This window comes from Bos mutus, chromosome 24, assembly GCF_027580195.1.
Source record: "Bos mutus isolate GX-2022 chromosome 24, NWIPB_WYAK_1.1, whole genome shotgun sequence".
In the NCBI taxonomy this organism is placed as follows: domain Eukaryota; kingdom Metazoa; phylum Chordata; class Mammalia; order Artiodactyla; family Bovidae; genus Bos; species Bos mutus.
This window is the reverse complement of record NC_091640.1, coordinates 60,171,445-60,196,717: the sequence shown is the minus strand read 5'-3', so window position 1 is coordinate 60,196,717 and position 25,273 is coordinate 60,171,445. Positions and strand designations below refer to the sequence as shown.

The 25,273-nt window shown below is 41.3% G+C and overlaps 1 protein-coding gene across 1 annotated transcript in view; it reads right to left on the bottom strand.

Moving 5' to 3' along the window:
- CDH20 (cadherin 20) overlaps window positions 1-25,273 on the bottom strand; it is a 56,538-nt gene that overhangs the window by 17,678 nt on the left and 13,587 nt on the right. Inside the window, exons 4-7 of the mRNA XM_005903336.2 lie at window positions 24,130-24,297; window positions 20,608-20,795; window positions 9,998-10,251; window positions 1,696-1,832 (exon numbers count right to left, since the gene is read on the bottom strand). Coding sequence (XP_005903398.2) covers window positions 1,696-1,832; window positions 9,998-10,251; window positions 20,608-20,795; window positions 24,130-24,297 — 747 coding nt within the window. The remainder of the gene's footprint in view (window positions 1-1,695; window positions 1,833-9,997; window positions 10,252-20,607; window positions 20,796-24,129; window positions 24,298-25,273) is intronic.

The window sequence follows — 25,273 nt, the reverse complement described above, 5'->3', positions numbered from 1 at the left end:
ATCAGTTCTTTGAATTACGCTTTCAGAAGATTTTAAGTTATTCGTGGGATTACAGGTAACACCGTGCATTTATTTCTGCTTTTGGACTCAGGAGATGTTACAGGATCACACACACACCAAATCCACATTTTTGGCTGAGACTGAAGCTACTCACAGTTGTTCATGGGGGAAAATACCCTTTTGGTCTGTCTTCTGCTTGACACTGCTGCACAAAGGTAATTTCCCAACCCCACTGCTGACCCTCCTTGTCCTTTTCTGTTTTGGCCACCATTTCAGGAAGACAAAATAGAAATTATAAGACATAGAAAAGTATGCTTAGTAAATAATTTTATTGAAATGCCCTGTTCTTTTGGTTCATTTTTTTTCCCTCAAGAATATTTATACCTTGTTTTTCCCCTAAATATTTATATTGCTTGTTTAGCAAGAGTGCTGACATGTTTAAATTTTTCCATTGTAACTTGTGCTGGTACTTGTTTATATAGGCAGTGATAAAAATTTCAGAAAAATAAGAATAAATGTGATCCATAGTCCTACCACCAGAGATATCCATTATATATTATGTATAATGTTACATGTGTCCAAATTCTCTCTCTCACACACGCACACTGAAATTAAGAAAAATAAAAAAGTTTGATTTAGAACTTTAATATTTTAGGGAAAGATTTTCCCTGAAAGTCATTGAAATGTACTTTGAAATTAATTAATTGGTACATTAATTGGTATTAATGTAAACAGGATATTCTCATTTTACTGTATGACTGTACCATAATTTATTTAGTCAAACTCCTGTTATTAGACATTTAGGTATTTCCCCTCTTTTAAAATAACAATGCAATGGACATTTTGGTACATAAATCTTTGTTAATATTATGACTATTTCCATAAGATAATTATTAGGAGTAGAATTCTTGAGAAAAAGAGGATGAATGTATTGGAGAATCTGAATACAAAAGATTTCTTACCAAATTTCCCTCATGAATGACTGTACATACTTCTGCCAATATGTTTGGATTTACCATTTCCCTTAATATTTCTCATAACTTCAGTTTAGTCGCTTAGTCGTGTCCGACTCTTTGTGACCCCATGAACCGCAGCACGCCAGGCCTCCCTGTCCATCACCAACTCCCAGAGTCCACCCAAATCCATGGGCGTTGTGAAAGAAAAAAATGGAATGTAGTAGTATATAATTTGTATTGAGATTATAATGTTAATTTAGTTTATTAATCTTCAACTTTATTTCAGGTTTATGTTAATCTGTTGTAAGATGTTTCAAATTCTTATTGCATGTGTATGTATGTGTGTGTGCATGATAAGCGTTATATGTTATAAATGTCTCCTTTCATATAGTAATAATATACTATTTGCATTCCTAATCTTATTAAAGATTGAAAGCCTCTTAGATGTCTCAAGAATTGTCCCTTTTCTTCATAGAGAAGTAGCTCTTCAGTTTAAGGATGCTGTTTTTTGTGCTGCTTCTGCATGATACTTTTGTTTTTATCCCTAGCACAGGACTAGGTATATAGAGATCCTCAATAAGTATTTGAACTAAATACATTCATTCAATTGCATAAACCAGGATTTGCATTTTTTTCCATAAAGAATACAATTTTTGTTCCAGCAGGCTCTGGAAACTTCCGCTTTCTACAATGCTTATGTTTTGTCACTATATGGAGACCAGTGTATTGTTATACTTACTCATTTCCATAGCAAGGACAGTGATATTATGCCAAGAAAACTCTTCGCGGTCAAGAGGTCTTGCAGTCATTAGGGCACCTGTTGTAATGTCCACATAGAAGAATCTTCCAGGATCACTGCTTCTGTCAATGGAATATCTGTAGAAATGGAGATTGAATGCGTTGTCTTATTGGATAAGCATATTTATTCATTCTTATAACATATTACATGAGAGAACTGAGTGCATACTATGTGAAACAGGACTAGTTCTGGATTATAGGCCCTTGGAAGACTGCATTCCTGTTTTATCATGTCCAAAACCACTGCCTGCACCCTAAAAACAAATCCCCAAACACAATACAACAACAAAAAATGGTTACTGCTTCAATTTCCTCATTCAGAAAGTGAAATAAAATGGAGTGTCAAAGCCTTAGGGCAGTTTTACGCTTTCTAAAGATCAGTCTCAGCTATTTTTAAAGCTTAAAACTGTTCTAAGACTTTAGGGACACTCTGACTATCAACCCCTGCACGTCTTTGTTCAAAACGACTTTGATTCAAATAAGCCCAGAAATGCTGAATCGGAACCGGGAAAGGTCGGGTCGTGCGGTTCCGGCTCCTGTAAGTGGTATCACCTACTGAGAAGGAAAGTTTTGAATCAGGTCCTTTGTAAACCTACTAGTGACTTGTTGACAGACACAGTTATGTTATTTGCTAGATGGGTGTCCTTATCTAGGGAATGTTTTAGCAAGATGGACCGGGGTCTGTCTAGGTTGTTTATTGTAAATAGCCTGGAATTTATGGGGCACAGCTTGCTTGAAAATGTCATGTGAGTAGTGTAGTTAATGGAGTATAAAAAGCAGATGTTACATAACTAAAGCAGCTTTCAGGCAATGCCCTTCATTCATTGCTCACACCTTTCATATTCCGTGTGGACCAACACGCACCTTGTACAGAAAATAGAAGGGTATTTGCAGGTGCCTACACCTAATGGTTCCAGACCTCGCTAAGGGAAGAGAAAAATTGAAAGTGTTAGTGACAGTCGTGTCCGAGGTTTTGCAACCCCATGGACTAGAGCCCACCAGGCTCCTCTGTCCGTGGGATTTCCCAGGCAAGAATACTGGAGTGGGTTGCCGTTTCCTCCTCCAGGGCATCTTCCTGACCCAGGGATAGAACCTGATTCTATCCTTGCAAGCAGGTTGTTTACCACTGAGACACCAGGGAAGCCTGAGGAAAGCGTGCTTAGCTCATGTTCTGCTGTTGTTTATATCCTTTGAGTACTTATTCACCTTGACACTGGGTAAGATCCGTAATTCCTGTTGAATCTGAGTTGGATACCTGACCCTTTGTGTTTTCTTACCTAAGTTGTCTTACCTGGTGCCCATCTCGGGAGATTCACTAGGTGTGGAGGGAAGCTTAGGCGTCTATGTTTAAAAGCCTTCTAAGGGATTTTGGTGTGTAGCCATGATTGAGAACCATTCTTGAGAATCTTATGTAGTCCTTGGTAATGGGCAGTAGTTATGATTGCTGCCATCTGTTGAATACCAGGCATTTTATAGCTGCTTTTTAATTCTACAGCATCTCTAGGATACATGTATATATACATTTATATATAAATATGAATACATGTATATATAAATTTATATATAAACATAAATACATGTATATATAAATTTATATATAAACAAATATCTATATAAGTTTATATATAAACATAAATACATGTATATATAAATTTATATATAAATATAAATACATGTATATATAAATTTATATATAAATATAAATACATGTATATAAATTTATATATAAATATAAATGTATATATAAATTTATACATAAATATAAATACATGTATATATACATTTATATATAAATATAAATACATGTATATAAATTTATATATAAATATAAATGTATAATAAATTTATACATAAATATAAATACATGTATATATACATTTATATATAAATATAAATACATGTATATATAAATTTATATATAAATATAAATATATATAAATCTATACATAAATATAAATACATGTATATATACATTTATATATAAATATAAATACATGTATATATAAATTTATATATAAATATAAACATATGTATATGTAAATATACCAACAAGAGAAAAAAAACAAAGACTGAGAGGACTTGTCACTTTCACAGTCACACAGCTAGTAATTTTCAGGTAATAGTAAGATCTGAAATATACATGTTTATATATAAACCATTACATATATTATAGACTGTAAATTATATATAAACACTGGAGAAGGGAATGGCAACCCACTCCAATATTCTTGCTTGGAGAATTCCATGGACAGAGGAGCTTGGTGGGCTGTAGTCCATGGGGCCACAAAGAGTCGGACACGACTGAGCAGCTTAACACTACACAACACACAAATATATATATAAGCTATTGTAATATATTGGGTTCAAAATTCCATTTGAAGTTGCCAGCGGGTGCAAATGAACCTATTTACAAAACAGAGATAGTCACAAATGTAGAAAACAAACTGTGGTTACCAAGGGGGAAGGTGGGGAGGGATAAATTGGGAGGCTGAGGTTGACATGTGCACATTGCTACATATAAAATAGGTAACTGATAAGGACCTGCGTTTAGCACAGGGAACTCTGCTCAGTATTCCGCAATGGCCCATATGAGAACAGAATCTAAGAGACTGAGTATATGTATAACTGATTCAGTTTGCTGTACTGCAGAAAGTAATATAACATTGTGGATCAACTATAATCCAATAAAAATTAATTTTAAAAAAGTTGTCAGCAGAATTCCATGGCAGTCCAGTGGTTGGTTAAGGACTGCAGGCTCTGAGTTCAATCACAAGCCAAGTGCACAGCCCCCCAAAAAAGTTGCCAAAAATTGCAATCTGTATCTTAAAGTTGTTGAAACTGGGAAATACTACCTTTTTGATGGCGGTAAGCAATTTGTTTAGTGCCTTGTTTTTCAAACTGAAATCAATATGGTGGGTTATGATTACTGTAGAAAGAAAATCAGAGAAAGCAATGGCACCCCACTCCAGTAGTCTTGCCTGGAAAATCCCATGGACAGAGGAGCCTGGTGGGCTGCATTCCATGGGGTCGCTGGGAGTCGGACACGACTGAGCAACTTCACTTTCACTTTTCACTTTCATGCATTGGAGAAGGAAATGGCAGCCCACTCCAGTGTTCTTGCCTGGAGAATCTCAGGGACGGGGGAGCCTGGTGGGCTGCTGTCCATGGGGTCGCACAGAGTCAGACACGACTAAAGCGACTTAGCAGCAGCAGCAGCAGAAAGAAAATGAAATGGATATGGGTATGCCACACTATTACTTACAGTAAGGGTAAATATTGATGGTAAAATGTTTGTTTCAGTATATATAAATACATACATATAGTTTATCCCTGTATATATGGGGCTTCCCAGGTGGCACTCGTGATGAAGAATCTGCCTGCCAGTGCAGGAGACGTAAGAGACATGAGTTGACCCCTGGGTTGGGAAGATCCCCTGGAGGAGGGCATGGCAACCCACTCCAGTATCCTTGCCTGGAGAATCCCATGGACAGAGGAGCCTGGTGTGGTATAGTCCACGGGGTCGCAAATAGCTGGACACGACTGAAGTGACTTAGCATGCACATGACTGTGTATATTATTTGGTAAAGCATTTTGTTTCAAGTGTGCATTTTTTCCTGCTGAGATTCAGGATGACTGTTCAGAGAACTGGGAATTAAAAGGTAAGGTGACCACTAAAGGCTGGAGAAGTTGGAATCATTTCAGTTGAAACTCTCCAAGTGTTGGGAAATTTAAATACATGATGCTTTTCTTTGCCTCTGACCCTGTTACTGTAGCCTGGCCCTGCTCTAAGCATCTTACATATATTGTCTCATGTAATCTCCTCAAAAACCTTGTGAGGTAGGTATTATCCCCATTTCACAAGTGAGAAGCCGAAGCATGGAAAGATTAAGACGTTTGTCTAGGGTTGCACGGCTGAGAATCAAACCTAGGCGTATGAAAGCTGGGGGATGGCTTAGGGAAACAAAGCCTTCCCTCTTTTTGAAGATAGATGGAGCCATGATGGCCAACAATTGACTATTTAATAAAGAATAAACATGCCTACCAAGTTCATTTAAAATTAATTGGAGCATTTTTTTTTTCTTTTTCTGGGTGTAATTAGTGATTTAAAGTCTCCTGGCTCTTTGAAGATTTGAATTTATCTTAGAAAAAAAAAGCATTGGTTGGCTCCTGACAGTCTTTTCTTTCAGCGCCCCCCCACCAACATGAGAAAAGCCAGCCATTCAGCCCACAGAGCCGGAGCCCTGATGGCAGCTCGCCCAGCGGCTGGCGGACCAGTGAGGTGGGAGGGAGCCTTCGAGGATGCCGCAGCGAGTGTCACAGAGGCGGGGGAGACGGAGGGATGGAACCAACCAACCGACAGGACGCCTGGCGGACAGCCTGCCGATGCTGCGCTGAGCCTCGGTGCGCTGCCCCGAGAGGCCACGCAGGCCGAGTGGGCCTGAGGCAGTGAGAGCATTCTTTACTCTGAGCGGGACACTGGGCCAATTTTCAGGAGCCAGGAGAACAAATTTAAAGGTGTAGATACAGATGGAAAATGAGGAAATCGGGAGACACTGGTGAATTATGCAGGTGGCTTTCCTTTCTCCAGCTAGAATACTCTCACCTGCTGTGGGCCTAACAGGCGTGTCATATCCACACAACACTGCCTTGGGCGAACAGTGCTCGTGTTCATCGAGCTCCCTGCTCGTTTACTTGGCTGAGGACATTCTCTGGATTTAGGAGCGATTTGAAAGTAGAGTTTCATGGACAGCATCCCAAAATCCACACACACACTCCAGGAAAGCACAGAGGGCCGGCTGTTTCCATACCGGCAGAGCCTGTTTCAGTTGCTGAATGGTTCCTGCTTGCTAGAGATTCCTCAAGCATTTATTAAAAATTTAGGTGATCCAGACATATCTTTCACGTATATATAACTAAATCTGGAGACTTGATTTTGGGTTTTATTAGTAAATGATGACCAGCTTATATGCCTGAACACACCATAAACTTTCTAGAAATGAGATTATAAAAGTCCTGATAATGTCATATGTATGCCTATGGCTGATTAATGTTGAAGTTTGGCAGAAACCAACAAAATTCTGTAAAGCAATTATCCTTCAATTAAAAATAAATTTTTAAAAAGTCCTGATAATCTTTTTAAAAAGTCAGTGACCTTTTTATCCATAGCATTTTTAACCTGGGTGATGTGTTAATTTTTAGATGATTTAATATGTATTTTATTCTTAGGAATATGAACCTCATTTTTGGTAATTAAAATGCAGAAGATAAATTTGATAGCCAAGCAGCATATAACACATTCAAAGTATTTTAAAAGAAAATAACTTTTATAGGAAAAAAGGAGAAAATGAGCAATTTGAGGAAAGATAACAGGAAAGTAATTTGCAGATGGGTGTATTAAGTGACCGCCAGAGATCTGACTTCTGGTGCCTTCTTTCTGAGAATCCAGGATCCCCAGTGTTCTGCTTGGGCCCAGGGACCATACTTTGTTCCTGTGGGACAGTACAGAGCCAGAGACTATCTGGCTGTGTGCATTCTGATCCTTCTTTCCAACCAAAACGCAGAGAGACGATTATCTCCAGTTCTGATAAGTGGAATTCTGTTTTACCTCTGTCCTGGGATGTTAGTCTTCAGCAGACCTGTGGCTGTTGCCTCGCTCGTGCCAGTCTCTCTCTCAAGGCCTAAAGTCAGGACTTACTTGGCGATCCAGTGTTAACACTCCCACACAGGAAGCACAGGTTCGATCCCTGGTTGGGGAAGCTAAGACTCCTGCAGGCCACATGGTGTGGCTCAAAAAAATAAAGCCCTAGACCCTTGCCCTAGAATAAGCCCCCTGGTCCCTGCTCCGGGCCTCCCGCTTGTTCACTCCTGGATTCCTCCTGACCGGGCTCTATTGGACTAGACGGGCGCCCGCTGCAGATTATCCCGATCCCAGCTGTCCCGCCTTTTCAACAGCTTATCACCTGAAGCAGCATCTTCTGTTAGCCAGACGGGATTCCCTCATACTGTGTACCTCCCTTTGCTCCATGCCTGCAGTGGATCTAGGTCTGCTGGTATTTCTCTTTGCTTCCTAGATATGTGTTGAGATAACAACCTTAGTCCTGGATAATGCATGTTCATGCTAGGGGTGGGTGTGTGGGTGTGTGTGTGTGTGGGTGTGTGTGAATTTCTTTCGTTCCTGACTGCTTTCTGTCTCTTGCTTGTCATTTAGTAGAGTGACTCCTGACAAAATCAAATTTCCAGTGCTTACCACTCAGGAGTCTATAGAGTCAGAATCTAGAAAAAAGATGTGGAATTATCCACTGAATATTCTCATTGACTTTTTCAGAAATAGGATCTGAGTTTTTCAACTGTTGTTGTTTTATTTCAAACATTTTCCCTCCATAAAGTTTTATTCTCTAAAGTTTTCCCCACAGTTCTCTGATATGAGTAGATCAATCAGAAGATAGATAGGTATTCTTGGCTTTTGATATAAAAGTAATGTTTGTATTACAAATATAAATTTATAGTAGAATTGGTTTCATTTACTTATGTTGTTTTTTGGGGAAAAATTTCTTTGGAGGGAATGATGCTGAAGCTGAAACTCCAGTACTTTGGCCACCTCATGCAAAGAGTTGACTCATTGGAAAAGACTCTGATGCTGGGAGGGATTGGGGGCAGGAGGAGAAGGGGACGACAGAGGTTGAGATGGCTGGATGGCATCACTGACTCAATGGACGTGAGTCTGAGTGAACTCTGGGAGTTGGTGATGGACAGGGAGGCCTGGTGTGCTGCGATTCATGGGGTTGCAAAGAGCCAGACACGACTGAGCGACTGAACTGAACTGAACTGATGATTTAACTACTTTCTTCCCATCTTACACACTTAAAAAGCTTAAGATTGAACTGGCACTTGTATAAAATTGTCGTAACTTATAAAGATTCGTTGCCTACTAAAAATCAAGTATCAGAATTGAAACAAGATAACTTTAGCCATTTTAATGCCTGAAAATGTAAAATGTTTGCTACTTGGTTAGAGGAAGCAGATTTCCCCCACTAAGGTTAATCTCAGGAGAGAACCGTCTTTATTTTCCTTCAAAATGGCACCTGGTGAGGGAAGTAGCAGCTGACAGAAAGGCCTCTGACAAACTGAGGTGTGTTTAAACTGTGCACTCTGTGCCAGCGCCTGAGATCCTTTTGTGTGGCTTTCGACAATTAACGTGACAGATGGCCCCAAACAGCCTTGGAACCCTGATCTTTTGTGTCAAGCTTCAGAGGCTTGGCAGTTGCTCTGGAAGGCTGAAGTGTCAACCTGTCCACCAGCTGTTTGCTCTTTGGTTCCAGGGTCGATGGGAAGTGGCCATGGCTATAAGAGCAGCTCTCTGCCTGCTCTTGAGGGAGAAGCACCTGGGCTGGAATCTTGATGTTCAAAACATACTTTGGAGAGGCTGATCTGTAGGCTTACCATAGACAGTCAGTCTACGAGGCATCAAAGCTGTAGACAACAGTGGGAGTTTCCTATGTCTGTTCTTTCTATAGTATATGGAAATATGTGTTTATGTTATTTTTTCCATTTTTTAAAAAATGTCAAACATTCAGAAAAATTGAGTGTACAATAATTGCTGTTATATTCACCACTAAGATTCAACAATTTTTAATGCTTTGATATCCATGTGTCTGTTTGGCAACATCTGGGGTCTTTTTTGGGGGCCTCCCTGATGGCTCAGTGGGTAAAGAATCCACATGCAGTACAGGAGACACAGGAGATGTAGCTTTGATCCCGAAGTTGGGAAGATTCTCTGGAGCCTAAGGGAATGGCAGTCCACTCCAGTATACTTGCCTGGAGAATCCCATGGACAGAGGAGCCTGGCGGGCTACAGACTATGGGATGTGCCAAGAGTCAGACTTTATAGATTATTACAACTCAGGGGATGCTACGGTTTTTTTTTTAGCAGGTAGAGGCCAGAGACGCTGCTAAACATTGTAAAATGTATATGATTCCCTACTCAACAAAAAATTATCTACCCCTAAATGTCAATAAGGCCACGACTGAGCACTGAGGAGTGTGTATATGTGTGTTGCTGAACCAGTTGACAGGGAGTTGCAGTCATAATGATACTTCACTTCTAAATAATATGAAAAGAAAAAAAAAAGGCATTTAGAGAAAAAGTCTCCAGAGATGGAAGAAGCAAAAAGAAAAAGTGCTAGAAAATTAGATTCAAGGGCAGATTCTCAGATATAAGGCAAAGGTGAAATGTGTGGAAAAACCTGATTGAGTTGTTGGTCACATCCGGGTCCTTGGCAGAGATGGTCTGTATGGTTGTCCCAATCGCCACATCTTCAGGTACCTCCACAAAATAAGAGCCAGGGTCGAACACGGGGGGCTCGTCCACGTCCTCCACACTGATGTGCACTGTGGTCGTGTCTTGAAATGGGCCCAGGTTCAGAAACCGCATCTCGAGGTGAGGGTTGGCGCCCTCCACTTTTAAGGTGTAGCTTTTCTTTCTTTCAAAACTCAGGGGCTGAGAAGTAAGGACAGGAAGATTGCTTAGTTAGGAGCGTATGTGTCAAGGTTCTAAAGGATGGATGATACTGATGGCTGGCGGGTAGTTTCCCAAATGCATTAAAACGGTGGGAAAGAGGCAAGAGGAAAAATAAGTGAAATTGTTCTTTTGTTCCATGGTTCTTGCAGTTTCAACAATTTGGGTAAAGAAAGCAAAGCGGATGGTAGATGCTTCAGAGATAGTAAAGCAAACCAGCCTGCTGATGAAGAAGGCCACTGCACCCTGGGCAAGGCTGACTTTGACCTGTCTACTGTGTAATCTGCATGGTCATCGTTTGAAAGGCTTGTTCATTTGAAAAGGTGTCATGGTAATTAAAAGTGAGTTTGAGTTCTGTTTCAGTATATCCAAGCAACTGAGGCCTAGGCTTTTTTGTTTTTTCCCTTAAAAAAAAAAAAATCTTAAGTACAGAGACAATAGTGATCTTTTCTAAGAACTATCAGTAAACACCTCACGAAGGTTCTTAGTGCGTTGTGTCAGATCAATATTTGTGTGTTTAGTTTATCATAGACAATCTCTTAAAAACCTGATCCAGTGCCTCATTTTACACTTAAAGAAACAGACTCAGAGAGCTAAAAGACTGGTCAGAGCTGATGTGGTTGTCTGAGTCAGGGTGGAAAGGCTGTGTAGGACTTTTAGAGTCCTCATTCAGGGCTCATCCACAAAAGTTTAACTTTGTCTAATAAAATCCCATGTCATGACATATAACCTTTTTGGCGCTTCCTTTTTTGAATCTCTCTGTCTCCCTTCAGAATATTTTATGTTAAATACAGCACTTCAAGGCAGAAAGTAGACTTGAATGCTATCTCTTTAAGAATAATCCATTTATGTTTTCTTTTAAACTGACAAAAATGTATAAAAGTTTTAAGCAACACTTCAAAATATCATTAATAATTTTAAGAATCAGGGAAACTCATTTCTATACAATAATTGCAGAGGATAGGAAAGCAGTTCTTAAAGCTTAAAAGTCACATGTCAGCTTAAGTGGTGACTTAGCCTTTTTTTTTTTTCCATAAAATATGCTGCATGTCAGCACATTTCATGTTAGAAAGAGGCAAGTGTCTATTTAAGCAACTAGTTTGCTTTTGAGAAACAAACAGGAGAAATTGCTTTAACTAAATTTATTATTTTCAAATTCTAACCAAGATGTTTGTTTATTTTGTTGCTGTTGTTGATTCACCACTTGTTCCATATTTACTTAGAACCATAGGCTGTACTCTTTGTTTCTTAGAGTCCACCATTCTCATCTGAACCAAGGAGCCATTCCTACCAGCCTCCTTGGCTCCAGAACTCCTCGTCAAAAGGCAGGGTTTTCATAAACAGGAAAGTCTGCCACTCAGGTTTCAGTAAATCTGATGGAATAGATTTACCAATTTATTTATGCTACTCTTTTAAGTCTAAACATCTGTATTTCCTGGTAATTTATTAATACATTGAATTCTTTCAGAATTGTATCCCTATGTAGAAGTAACCCAAAGTGGACACTGATTGTTTATGTTAGGTTTGAGCTAGGCAAAATATGTTGTTCCTGTAATTTTAAGTCATTTTTCTAATTTGGCAAGAATTTCATAAAAATTAAGGTGTAATTTATATACCTTAAAATTCATATTTTTTAGTGTAAAGTTTTGCAAGTTTTGAGAAATGTATACAGACATGTATGTGTTTCCTATGATAATTAAGATACAGAACAGTTCCATCACCCTGTTACCTCCTGACCAATGCTTCTTTGTGGTCAAATCCCACCCCTGGCACCTACTGATCTATTTTGTGTCCCCATTACAAGATTGTCATATATATGCAGTCATTCAGTATGTAGTCTTTTGAGTCTGGTTTCTTTCACTTAACATATGCATTTGAGATGCATCCGTGTCTTTGTGAATGTGGAGTTTGTCCCTTTTATTGTCAAGTAGTGTTCCATTATATGGGTTTCCCAGGGGGAGCTAGTGGTAAAGAACCCACCTACCAATGTAGGAGACATAAGAGACCTGGGTCTGATCCCTGGGTTGGGAAGATCCGTTATATGGATATACCACAATTTATCCATCCTCCAGTGGAGGATGTTGTTCCCAATTTCTGACAGCTATGCATGAAGCCACTATAAACATTTGTAGACAGGTTTTTGTGGAAGCACAGGTTTTCACTTCACTTGGGTAAATACCTTTGAGTGGGATTGTAGGAGTATATGGCAAGTATATTTCTAACTTTATAAGAAACTTCCAAACCAATTTTCAAAATGGCTGTACCATTTTACATTCCCGCCAGGAATGTATGAGAGTTCTAGTTGCTCCACGTCCTTGTCGCCATTTGGTTTTGTCAGTTTTTCTGATGTTAGCATCCTAGTGGGTGTGCGGCGGTATCTCACGGTGGTTTTGATTTGCATTCCCCTAATGCCTAATGATGCTGAGCACCTTTATGTCTTCCTGAAGAGTTCTTTGTGTATTTTATATTACAGTCCTTTATCAGACAGGGATTTGCAAATATTTTTTCTCAATCTGTGATTTGTTTTTTCACTCTTTTATCAGTGATGAGAAGAAACTCTTAATTTTGATAAAATCTCATTTATCACTTTTTATTTTGTAGATTGGGGTTTTGGTGTCATATCTAAGAAATCACCTAACCAGGGTCACAAAGTTTTCTCCTATATTTTCTTCTAGAAATTTTATAGTTTTAGTTTTTTATATTTAGGTAGATCACCTACATTTATTTTTATAGGTATGAATCAAGGTTCTCTTTTATTTTTTTTTGGATACAGATGTCCAATTTTTCTAGTACTGTCTGTTGAAAGACTACAGTGAGTTTTTAATTATTATTAAAATTTCTTTTTAAATAGCTTACTTGAAGTGAAGTGAAGTGAAGTGAAAGTTGCTCAATCCTGTCCAACTCTTTGTGACCCCGTGGACTATACAGTCCGTAGAATTTTCCAGGCCAGAATACTGGAGTGGGTAGCTTTTCCCTTCTCCAGGGGATCTTCCCATCCTAAGGATTGAACCCAGGTCTCCCCCATTGCAGGCAGATTCTTTACCAGCTATGCCACAAGGGAAGCCCAAATAAGTTACTTAGTCATTTTTATATTATTTAATGTTATTGTATCCCTTAAGTAATTTTATTGCTTAAGATTTAAAGAAAATGTTGCCTTAATACCTTAAACTTTAAATTGCCCATAATTGATATATGAGTTTGACATTTCTCTCTTGAAAAGTTTTTGTACTTGTTTTTACATATTTAAATAATAAATAAAAGAGTAGAAATGTCTGAGACCCCTAGTTAAATTCAGGAAATTTCCTAGAGTCGGAGCACATAAAAATGAAGTCATTGTATCCTTGAAAGTTGAGTAATGAAAATTATGTCAGAAAATAGTCATGCAGTCCCCTCAGCGGAATTAATCATTCCCTCTTCTGCCACAGCACTTTGTCTTACTTTCTTTCTGTGTTAGTTGCCTTCATGATACTAGGGCAAAGACTATGATTTAGTCAGATTTTTATTCCCCAGTGCCTGCTGCTGCTGCTAAGTCACATCAGTCGTGTCCGACTCTGTGCGACCCCATGGACTGCAGCCCACCAGGCTCCTCCGTCCATGGGATTCTCCAGGCAAGAGTACTGGAGTGGGGTACCATTGCCTTCTCTGTCCCCAGTGCCTAGGGAGGGCCTAAAACCCCCAAATGTTGTTACATTGTGTAGTGCAAAAGTTTGTCAACGTATTAACGTGTACTAGTTGAGTAGCAATATATACAGATGTTTTATTGGTATATTTCAGTGATTGAACAATATAAACTTATTCATATTTTGACATTTTGGATATAGAGTTGCTTCTGCAATTGATGGCACCCTGTAGGAGTGCGGGATGTAGGAGGCGGGATGTAGTGGTCAGTGTCTCGGCTGGCTAAACCTGGTCAAAGTCATCAATGCTGTACTTCATTTGAGTTCTGTGCGTGTTGGTAATACATGTGTTGAATTTTGCTGCCTTCTAAAATGTCTTTAAAAAGATTGCATTATGATTCAACATTGAAACAAAAGTTGTTGTGTAGGAAAAATGACATGGAAGCAACAGCATTGGTATTAGTGAAGCAAATACATCTCTGTTTGCAAGAGCTTCTCCGGTGACTACAGACCGAGGAATAAGAAGGCACTGCACCATTAAAACTAGCAGAGTTTTTTTTTTTTTTTTTATGTGATATCTAAAACAAAGATGAGAATTCATGGCACCTTAGCTTTGATAAAATACAAAAGTTTTCTGCTTTGTGGCCTAAGGGGAGTGGACTGGAAACAATTGTGTATTGAATGCTGGAAGATGGCAGACACGCTGAAGACATAGATCAAGCTCATACACAGAATAAAGAATACCCTGAAAATTATATATTTCAAGTTATCTTTGAAGCATTTAAATTAAGAGACTGAACGTCAATTGATTGATTACTTGAAAGCCAAAAAGACCCAAGGTACTGAGTAGTAATCAGTGTGGTTTTATGAAGATCCAATTCTATCAATTCAACTTAATTTCTCTTTTTGAAAAAGTATGTGCTATTTTAGACAAATAATAGGCCTGAGAGAAATAAATCAAAAGCAGAACTTTTGTTTCAATTTTACATGACGTTATTAATGGTAAAGTAGGAAGATGGGTGTGGATTGAGCATCTGAGTGACTGTTGTTCCAAAAGTATAGACTGATCAGTCAATAGCCTCCAAAGTATTCATTATATTTGACTTGTCCATCTACTCAACTTATTGACCTCTTTCTTAATTCCATTTTCTGACACCTCATAAGTTCAGAAGAGAAATCCAAGTGACCTTGGCAAAACTGATAAATATTTTGATTAAACATGGATCTAGTTTTAGCAATGACAATGAAAGACAGTGTTCTGTCTTATGAAATTTAATCTTTTCTCCAGGTAAGGGAGCTGGAGAAGAGACATTTTGAGATTCCTTTCAGATACAGCCATACCACTGTGATCAATCTCATTATATATAAAATTGTAATAGAATATTTTTTAAATTAATGGCTTACAGTAAGGTCTAAGATATAGTCTAGTAATTTGATATAAATTAATAGCATTGTGTTGTTACTAAGGGGGCTTCCCTGGTGGCTGTGCCTGTGATGCAGAAGATGGTGAAGAGTGTGCCTGCAGTGCCGGAGCCCTGGCTTCTGTCCCTCAGTCAGGAAGATACCCTGGAGTAGGAAATTGCAACCCACTCCAATATTCTTGCCTTGGAAATCCATGGACAGAGGAACCTGGTGGGCTGCAGTCCATGGGATTGCAAAGAGTTGAATTAAATATTATTTTAAGATATAAAATAAAATTTAAAATATACTGAAACCTCAAAAATTCTTTGATTGCTTAATTTTTTAAAGGTAATTTTTGCCTTAAAGAGACAATAATTATCCAAAACTTTGAACTTTAACCTTGTTGATAATTACCAGTCATGGTAAGCAATGTATTATTATTTATAACTTGAGGCACACCACATAGGGGGGACCAGGGATCACACTGTCAACATCCACTGGATCATTGAAAAGCAAGAGAGTTCCAGAAAAACATCTACTTCTGCTCTATTGACTATGCCAAAGCCTTTGACTGTGTAGATCACAACAAACTGTGTAAAATTCTTCAAGAGATGGGAATACCAGACCACCTGACCTGCCTCCTGAGAAATCTGTATGCAGGTCAAGAAGCAACAGTTAGAACTGAACATGGAACAAAAGACTGTTTCTAAACTGGGAAAGGAGTACGTCAAGGCTGTATATTGTCACCCTGCTTATTTAACTTATATGCGAAATGCTGGGCTGGATGAAGCCCAAGCTGGAATCAAGATTGCCAGGAGAAATATCAATAACCTCAGATACACAGATAACACTATCCTTATGGCAGAAAGTGAAGAAGAACTAAAGAGCCTCTTGATGAAAGTGAAAGAGGAGAGTGAGAAAGCTGGCTTAAAACTCAACATTCAAAAACTAAGATCATGGCATCAAGTCCCATCACTTCATGGCAAATAGATGGGGAAACAATGGAAACAGTGAGAGACTATTTTTTGGGGGCTTCAAAATCACTGCAGTCCGATGGTGGCTAAAGCCATGAAATTAGACACTTGCTCCTTGGAAGAAAAGCTATGAAAAACCTAGACAGCATATTAAAAAGCAGAGACATTACTTTGCCAACAAAGGTCCATCTAGTCAAACCTATGGCTTTTCCAGTAGTCCTGTATGGATGTGAGAGTTGTACTATAAAGAAAGCTGAGTGCCGAAGAATTGATGCTTTTGAACTGTGGTGTTGGAGAAGACTCTTGAGAGTCCCTTGGACTGCAAGGAGATCCAACCAGTCCATCATAATGGAAATCAGTCCTGAATATTCATTGGAAGGACTGATATTGAAGCTGAAACTCCAATATTTTGGCCACTCGATGAAGAACTGACTCATTTGAAAAGGAACTGACTCATTTGAAAAGACTCCGATGCTGGGAAAGATCGAAGGCAGGAAGAGAAAGGGACGACAGAGGATGAGATGGTTGGATGGCATCACCGACTCGATGAACAGGAGTTTGAGCAAACTCTGGGAGATGGTGAAGGACAGGGAGGCCTGGCGGGCTGCAGTCCATGGGGTCACGAAGAGTCGGACACGACTGAGTGACTGAACTGACTGACATAGTAGGGGGATGTTCTTAATCTTATCATACAGTGACTTTGTATTATTATTTCTAATGACCTTTTATAATTTTTATTAATCCTCAAAGAATATGAATAAAATAAACTGCAACATTTAAATTACATCCAAATTTATATGATGATCCCAAAATTAATGTCAGCATTTTGCACAGTTTTGAGGTCATTGTGTGCTGGTTACAAAGATTTTTGGTTGGAGGAATGCTGGATATATCTGTTCTTTTGCTGTACTTGATTACACTTTCAAATAAATACAGGACAAACATGAACTCTTCCCTTCGTTCCTTCTAAAGCAGCATTAGCTCTATGGAACAGTATAGAATAAGGTTATTATTAAACGCATTAGCTCATGCCACAGTCTGTTATGATTTCATTGCTTTTGTCAGGGTCATCAGTGCTCTCTATGTTCCTAAAGTCTGTGATGGTTTTCAGTGTACTTCGATGTCCTTTAATGGCATTTATTACAGGCAGTCACTTTATTCTCTTGCAAAGTGTCTCCCTGCCTTCCAGGACACAGCAGTCTCCTGATTTTCTTCTGCTTGCCTGGTCTCCCCTCCTCAGTCTCCTTGCTTGTCTTTGCCCTCCCTGACCTCACCACGTTGGGGTGCCACAGGGCTGACCTCACTGCTCTCTTCTCTAGTGATGCTCAGTCCCTTGGCATATTATTATTATTATTTTTACTTGCTTTTTGACTCTCAAATTTATATTTCTCACTCAGAACTCTTCTCCAAATTCCAGATTCCTAAACCAACAGCGACTATATATCTCCACTTAGGTGTCTAATAGACATTGCAAATGGGACATGCCCAGAACTGAATCCAAATATTTCCCCATTTCACTTAGCGCCAGCTCTATTCTCTTTGTTGCTCAACTGAGTCCTCTTTTTCTTCCTAACCGATTGAATGAGGATGTGAAAGAAAAAGAGGAGGACTGTTAGTCCTACTTTCAAAATATATTCAGATTCCGACCACTTCTCACTGCCTCCATTCCCAGTAGCCTAGACCAAGCCATCATCCTCTCTTACTGGATTATCAATAGCACCCCAGCTAGTCCCCCCATTTCCATTCTTGCCCCCTTATGGTCTTTTCCCAACACAGATTACACAGTAATTATTTCATAGTAGAAGTCTGTGATGTCACACACCTGTTAAAATCCTCCGGTTCTCCACGTTAGCCAGCGTCCTTCTATCTGCATACACGGTCCTAACACAGCCCGGCCCCCTGTTCCTTTTCTGACCTCATCTCCTGCTAGTGTCCTTCTCGAACCTTAGAAAGCCCCTTTCTGTTGTTGAAACAAGCCAGGCCGAGTGCCATCTCAGGGTCAGTGCTCTGGCTGGCCCTTTGTCTGGAACTCTTTAACTTGGGTTCCCTCATCCACAGGGCTGCCATTCACGGCTCTCACGGAGAGTCATTTGTGGGGCTCCTAGGATTGTGCATCGTCAATCTGCCCAACTCTATGCTGCCACTCTGCCTACTTTTTCTTTTTTATATATATATTTAGTCATTTGGCTGCACCTGGTCCTGGTTGTGGCCTGCGGGATCTTTGGTTGCAGTACGTGGAATCTAGTTCCCTGACCAGGGATCTCTGCGTTGGGAACACAGAATCTCAGCCACTGGACAACCAGGGATGTCCCGACTCTGCCCACTTTAAGTCTTTGTATAAATGTCACTTCTATATGAGGCCAATCCCAAGCATGAAATTAAATTTGAAGTCATGTGGACTCGTCTGATCTCACTCCCTCCTGCCCAGCACTTACTACTTCCCAATATACTAGTTTATTGACTTACTTGCTGTTTTGATAGTCGTCTTCCCCTTTTAGAATGTAAATTTCAATAAGGCAGGGGTTTTTGGTCATTTTATTTACTTTCTACATTAAATGCAGTGCCTGGCACATATGTAGGCACTCAACAAATGTTTATTGAAGAAATAATTTAAGATATCTTGGGTTTTAAAGTGTATTTGAAATAGAAGAAAAGATTAAACCAATAGTTTTTTGAATTAAAGTTTTAACATCCTGATATATTTATTAGGATGTTAAAACTTTAATTTTATTAGGTTCTGTCTTTCAGCTGAGTATATACATATGTGCTTTATGCCACAGAATTGATAGCTCACATTTAGGAAACGTATTAACTTACTATGAAGCAGAGAGTTTCAAGTGGTGACATCACTCAGCAGCTGTGCTTGATAAAGCCTTTCCAAGTCTAGTAAGCATCCGTGGGTCTTTACGTAGCAATTAAAAAACCCCTGCCTGTTATTTATTGATTAATAATAATAGGATAGTTTGCTTGATCTGATCTGGTAGTTTCTGTGGTCAAAATGAGGTTATTCGAATGCAGATATTGGTTAAGTCATTAACATTATTAGGGAATTAAGCTACGACAGGTTTTTTTTTTAAGTGGCTAAGTAGTGAGCTTTTTCATGCTGTTCATGGGGTTCTCAGGGCAAGAATACTGAAGTGGTTTGCCATTCCCTTTTCCAACGGACCACATTTTGTCTTGGGCTCTTGGGCTCCAAAATCACTGCAGATGGTGACTGCAGCCATGAAAGAAACTTGCTCCTGGGAAGAAAAGCTATGATAAACCTAGACAGCATATTGAAAAGCAGAGACATTACTTTGCCAACAAAGGTCTGTCTAGTCAAGCCTATGGCTTTTCCAGTAGTCATGTGTGGATATGAGAGTTGGACTATAAAGAAAGCTGAGTGCCGAAGAATTGATGCCTTTGAACTGTGGTGTTGGAGAAGACTCTTTAGAGTCCCTTGGACTGCAAGGAGATCCAACCAGTCTATCCTAAAGGAGATCAGTCCTGAATATTCACTGGAAGGACTGATGCAGAAGCTGAAACTCCCAATATTTTGGCCACCTGATAAAACACTGACTCATTTGAAAAGACCCTGATGCTGGGAAAGACTGAGGGCAGGAGGAGAAGGGGATGATGGAGGATGGTTGGATGGCATCACCGACTCAATGGACATCAGTTTGGGTAAACTCTGGGAGTTGGTGAAGGACAGGGAGGCCTGGCGTGCTGCAGTCCATGGGGTCGCAAACAGCCAGACATGACTGAGCGACTGAACTGAACTCAGGGGAACTCTTCCTGTAAAATGATGTCATAGCCAGTGTTTACATGTGAACAAAAGGAGTAAGGGGTTTTCTCTGTTGTTGTTTTGTCTGTGTTTTTGGCCTTGATGTGCAGCACACAGGATCTGAGTTCCCTGAACAGGGATTGAACCCACACACCTTGCCCCGGGGTTTCCTGGGTGGTGCTGGTGGTAAAGAACCCGCCTGCCAATGCAGGAGACACAGGAGATGAGGGTGGATTGATCCCTGAGTTGGGAAGATGTCCTGGAGAAGGAAATGGCATCCCAGGCAAGTGTTCTTGCTGGGCTAATCCCATGGACAGAGGAGCCTGGGGGGTTACAGTCTGCGGGGGTCGCAAAGAGTTGGGCACAACTGAGCAACTGAGCCGGCACATGCCCTTGCCTTGTAAGTTGGAGTCTTAACCATTGGACTGCCAGGAAGGTCCAAGAGGTTTTTTTTTCTTAATGATAGGTAAGTGTTTATCAGAGGATTTAAAGCAATGCTATTAATAATATAACAGGCCTTACTAATATTGCACACATGCTCAAAGCCTCCCCTGAAATGACTTGGAAGAAGGAGCTCGGTTACCTTCTTCACGGTTATGATGCCCACTTGGAAGTTGGGATCCGTGTTGATGTCGAATGCGTCCGCCCCGTCCCCATCCACGATCGTGTACTTCATCTCCGCATTGATTCCTTCGTCCAGGTCCTTGGCAAACACCCTCCCCACAGTCGAGCTAACCGGAGCTGATTCCAACACACTCATCTGGTAATGTTCTGTGAAGAAGTCAGAACATGCAGTTTTTATAACCTGTCACTACACACAAAAAACGCCTCCCCCGTATCACATCACACCCGCCACGCTGTGCAAAACATCTTTTTCATCACTTCTACCGATGAAAAAACTGAGATCCAAAGGGCTAAGCAGACGTTACTGGGTCATCGCCCGCACTGGATGTCGGATGAGGAGGGGCCAAGATACGTGGATCAGGATCCCAGGAGTAGGACAGGACGAAAGTGAAAGTATGCTCACCTCAGTGAACGCACCTCCAGGGTGGTAGGGAGCGCCCTGCTTTCCGGCCTTTCAGTCCCCCCGATGCACTGGTCCCCCAGTGTTAATTCTGTTGTGGTCACAAAGTGCGCGTGTATTCCGTTTGTGTTTGAGACGCAGGCGTTTTCCTCTGTGGCCCGGCCGGCACGCCGAGCACCCGTCCGTGTCCAGCTGCCCACGTTCGGTGCTGACCAGCGCCCTGCAGGGGAGGCCCGGCCCCGGAGCCGCGCTCTGCCGGCTTCTGCGCTGGCCGTCCCTCGGGGTGTCTGCACTGGGGCCTGCGCCCTGGCAGCTTCTTCACGGACACATCTCGGTGCTTCTAGTTCTCTTTTCTGGAGGATGATACCCCCAGAGTTCTCACCTGTGTGGGGAGCTCAGAGCCGGTGATGTTCTTTTCAACCTGATAGCCTGAATCCACTTGTTCAGTTCGTGTTCATCTCCGCGGAGGAGCATTTTCATTAACTTGCTTCTCTGGGGCTCAGCCCTTTGACGCTCCTCACTCTCCTGTCAGTCATGGTGTGGATGACTACAGACTCAAGCAAACAACCACCTTCTCGGTACCTCGGTAGGTACACGGCGCCTCTGGTTCTCGTGCGCATTGCGGGCTGTGGGGTGTGACCCTGGGAAGTCGGGGTGTGAGCGCTGCCTTCTCACATTGACCTGGGGGCTGACGGCACCCAGCCAGCGCTCAGCGGCCTCCCTCGCACGGGAGGAGAAACGATGCCTGTTCTTCGCCAACATGAGCCAGGAAGTGGCTAATGTCTGTGCTAAACCGCAGGCGCTTGGATTTCATGATCTCTTTGCGTTCTCTTCCAAAGTTGTTGATGGATCAGACTTTGCTACTGCAGAACATGTTTGGGAAAAACAATTTTCTCCAGGAAAGTCAGGCGTTCTGTGTCAAAACAAACATCTTGTCCGTACAATTTCTACACATAATGCATTATATTAGAAATAAGTAGCCTGAGGTCTTGATATTCCATTATATTTGGTTAAATTAAAGATGATGGAGCGTCTTCAGTATAAAATAGGAGGTGTGTCATTGTGTCAACAGCCCCTAATCAGTTATGATAATATTTGTGAAAAGGAAGGAAGGCAATCTAACTTCCCTGCAATAGGTCCAAATCTCTATGAACTGTGTAGTAACTGCTCTTCTCTTTCTGCCTTCTCAGAAGTAATAACTGCTCTTCTCTTTCTGCCTTCTGGGAGACACTGTCTGGTCTCAGATTACAAAGCCAGAGGACAGTTCAGGGACGTTCAAGAATCTAGTGTGCACAGTGTGAGCCGTTCATGAAATGGTAAAGACGGGTCAGCAGAGCACGGAAGAAGCCAATCCATATGTCATTTCATAAACTGTTTCATGATGCTCTAGTCTTCCGAACTGTAGGACCAATCAACTTAGTAACCTCCTTGTTCATATCACTTGTAAAACACTCATCTGGGATCTTGTCTTTCGGTTTCATCTCATGGGGACTTTATGGATACCAGTTGTATGTAAATATCTGAATTTTACTCCTGTTTTTACATAGATAAATGGTTTACCCACAGTGTGGCTTTTCAGCAGATGGTCTGGTTTGGCTCTGTTTTCCTTTAGTGGTTGTTGATCCTGGGTTCCCTGGTTGAGTCTTTCACCTGGGATTGGCTCTGCCGCTCTCACTTCTCCAGTTGCTCCCTTTTAGAATCTGCTTCTCAAATTCACACCTCCATTCCTGGTCTCCTTTCCACAGCCATAGCTCTGTACTCCACCCTCCTTAATCCCGCCTGAGTGTCCTGCTGCCGCTTCACGTTCGAGGCAGCATCTGTCTTCCTCCCTGCCTGCTTGCCGCTTGTCCCGCTGGGATCCTCTGTTTCATCCATTAGAACAATCTTTTTCCCTGTCGCCCAGACCTACAACATCATTGTTATCTCTGACTCCACCTTCCCTTAGCCAAGAAATCAGAGACAGAAATCCAAGTTTTCTGATTTGTCCCGTTCCACTACTTCTTCTGTTTCCTTACATTCTTATCAGTTCAAATCTGGCCCATGCTAAAGCCTCCTACCAGACTCCTGCTTCTAGTCTCCATTCCTGCCAACCAGTGCTCTGCGTGGCTACCAGCTTAGCCTTTCCTTATGACTCTCACTTGCTCAAAACCTTTGCAGTGACCTCCATTAGAAACGGAATGTTTGAATCAATAAGAGAGCAGGTCTTCATTTTCAGGATCTTGGAACATAAAATTACATTTGCAGCTTTATTTCTAGGGCTTTATATCCCATATCTAGAATGTTGCTTGAAACAAAATTTTTTTAAGTAAATGAACAGCTTCCCCCTTCTGGAATGTTTTCTTTTTTCTCCTGTTTGACTGTGTTAATTCTTCAATACCTAGTTGAACTCTCATCCTTTTATTAAGTTTTTTACTCATCTTGGTTGATTGTGAAGGCGTCATTCTGCACTAACCAGGTGGCACAGCAGAGGCTGCTTCCTGCTTAAACTTTGATGAGTACCAAGTATATGTTCTCCCAAGTGGACTTTAAGCTTCACAAGGTCAGGGACTTCGCTTCAGGAATCTTGTGCCCCTGATGCCCAGGGCCCTTACAAAGCAAGCACTCAGTGCCTGCTGTGAATCGGGGGTTAAGTGATCCGGTGGGTCGCTACGTTCACCTCAAGCTTTGGCTGAGTCTCCCTGCATGCGTTCTTAACAGGCACAAAAATCGATTCTTGTTGGAGAGAGGTGAAAAAAACTTAGATATTACAAATCTAAGGTTCATCCCTACCCAACAAAATCTTCTTGCTTAATATTTAATTGTATGAGGGGAGCGGTCAGGGCATGACACTCAAGGGAAAAAAGGGTCTAAAAGGGCTCTGGAGGGAAGTGATAGTGAAAAATAGAGAAACACTGGTTTAGTGGTCTGGGAAGTTGGATCTAGGAGGGAAATGGTGATGTGAGAATTGCATGATAAATGTCAGAAAGGAACCCAGGAATAACTGAACTCAAAGAGGGACTCAGACCGGCCTTTCTCTTTCGCCTCCGTCACAGCTGCGTCCCTCTGACTTGAGAGCTGCACTCTTGCCGGTTGGGTACTCACTCTGGGGGAAGCGGGGTGGGTTATCGTTGACATCTGAGAGGGTGATGTTGACTGTCGTGGTCCCCGCCAGCCCTCCGAGCTGCCCTCCCATGTCCTTGGCTTGGATGATCACTTCATAGTACTCTTTGGCTTCTCGGTCCATGTTCATGAGCGCAGTCCTAATTACCCCTGCAGGATAGAAACGAGCTTTGTTTTTAAAAGCAAAACCACCAGTCCCATTTTAAAGACTGGGTTCTAGGCTTCTCCCTGTGCCTTGTCAGAGACGCAAGGCACCTGTTTTATTACACTTGCGGTCAGAATGTCCTTTTAGCTCAGTCGTGTTCAACTTTCTGCGATCCCATGGTCTGTACCCCGCCAGTTTCCTGTGTCCATGGGATTTCCCAGGCAAGAATACTGGAGTGGGCTGCCATTTCCCTCTTAAGGGATCTTCCCAACCCAGAGATTGAACCCGCGCCTCCTACATTTCAGGCAGATTCTTTACCACTGAGCCATCAGGGAATCCCCAGCTTAAAAAAAAAAAATGCTGTGCTTAAACAGAGGGTGAATGAGTAAAGATTGTTACAGCTGGAAGGGCCATTTCAGTTCAGTTCAGTCTCTCTGTCGTGTCCGATTCTTCACGGCCCAGTGGACCACAGCACGCCAGGCCTCCCTGTCCATCACCAACTCCGGGAGCTCACTCAGACCCCTCCATGGAGTCGGGCTTGGCGGGCTGGTTTCTACGGCGCATTCCCGAGAAAGACCAGCAGGTGGCAGCAGTGGCCCTCTAACAGACCTGGGACCTGTTGGTCTGCAGCGACTTCAGGGCTGCTCTGTCTCACCAAACAAAACTGGGCTTCAGGTGGGGAAACAAAGCCTCACAGTCAGCAAGTGTGCGATTTTAGATCCTTCACCTTTAGCTCTCTCTCCAGTCGCTAGAGCCCTACTAGTGTGAGGGACTCTTCTTCCCATTCCCAGGCTGCTTGCTCCTGCCTCCCCAGGGCCTGGAAGCAGGGGTGGAATTCAGATTTGCTCTTCTTTGTTGTTGTATGTTCAATCCGTTTTATTAGGTTCTTCCTACCTCCGTGCTTCACTGTATGCTGTGAGTTAAGACAGCATAAAAGATGCTCTGAGATGTTTATTGTTAACATCCATACGAGATGAACTT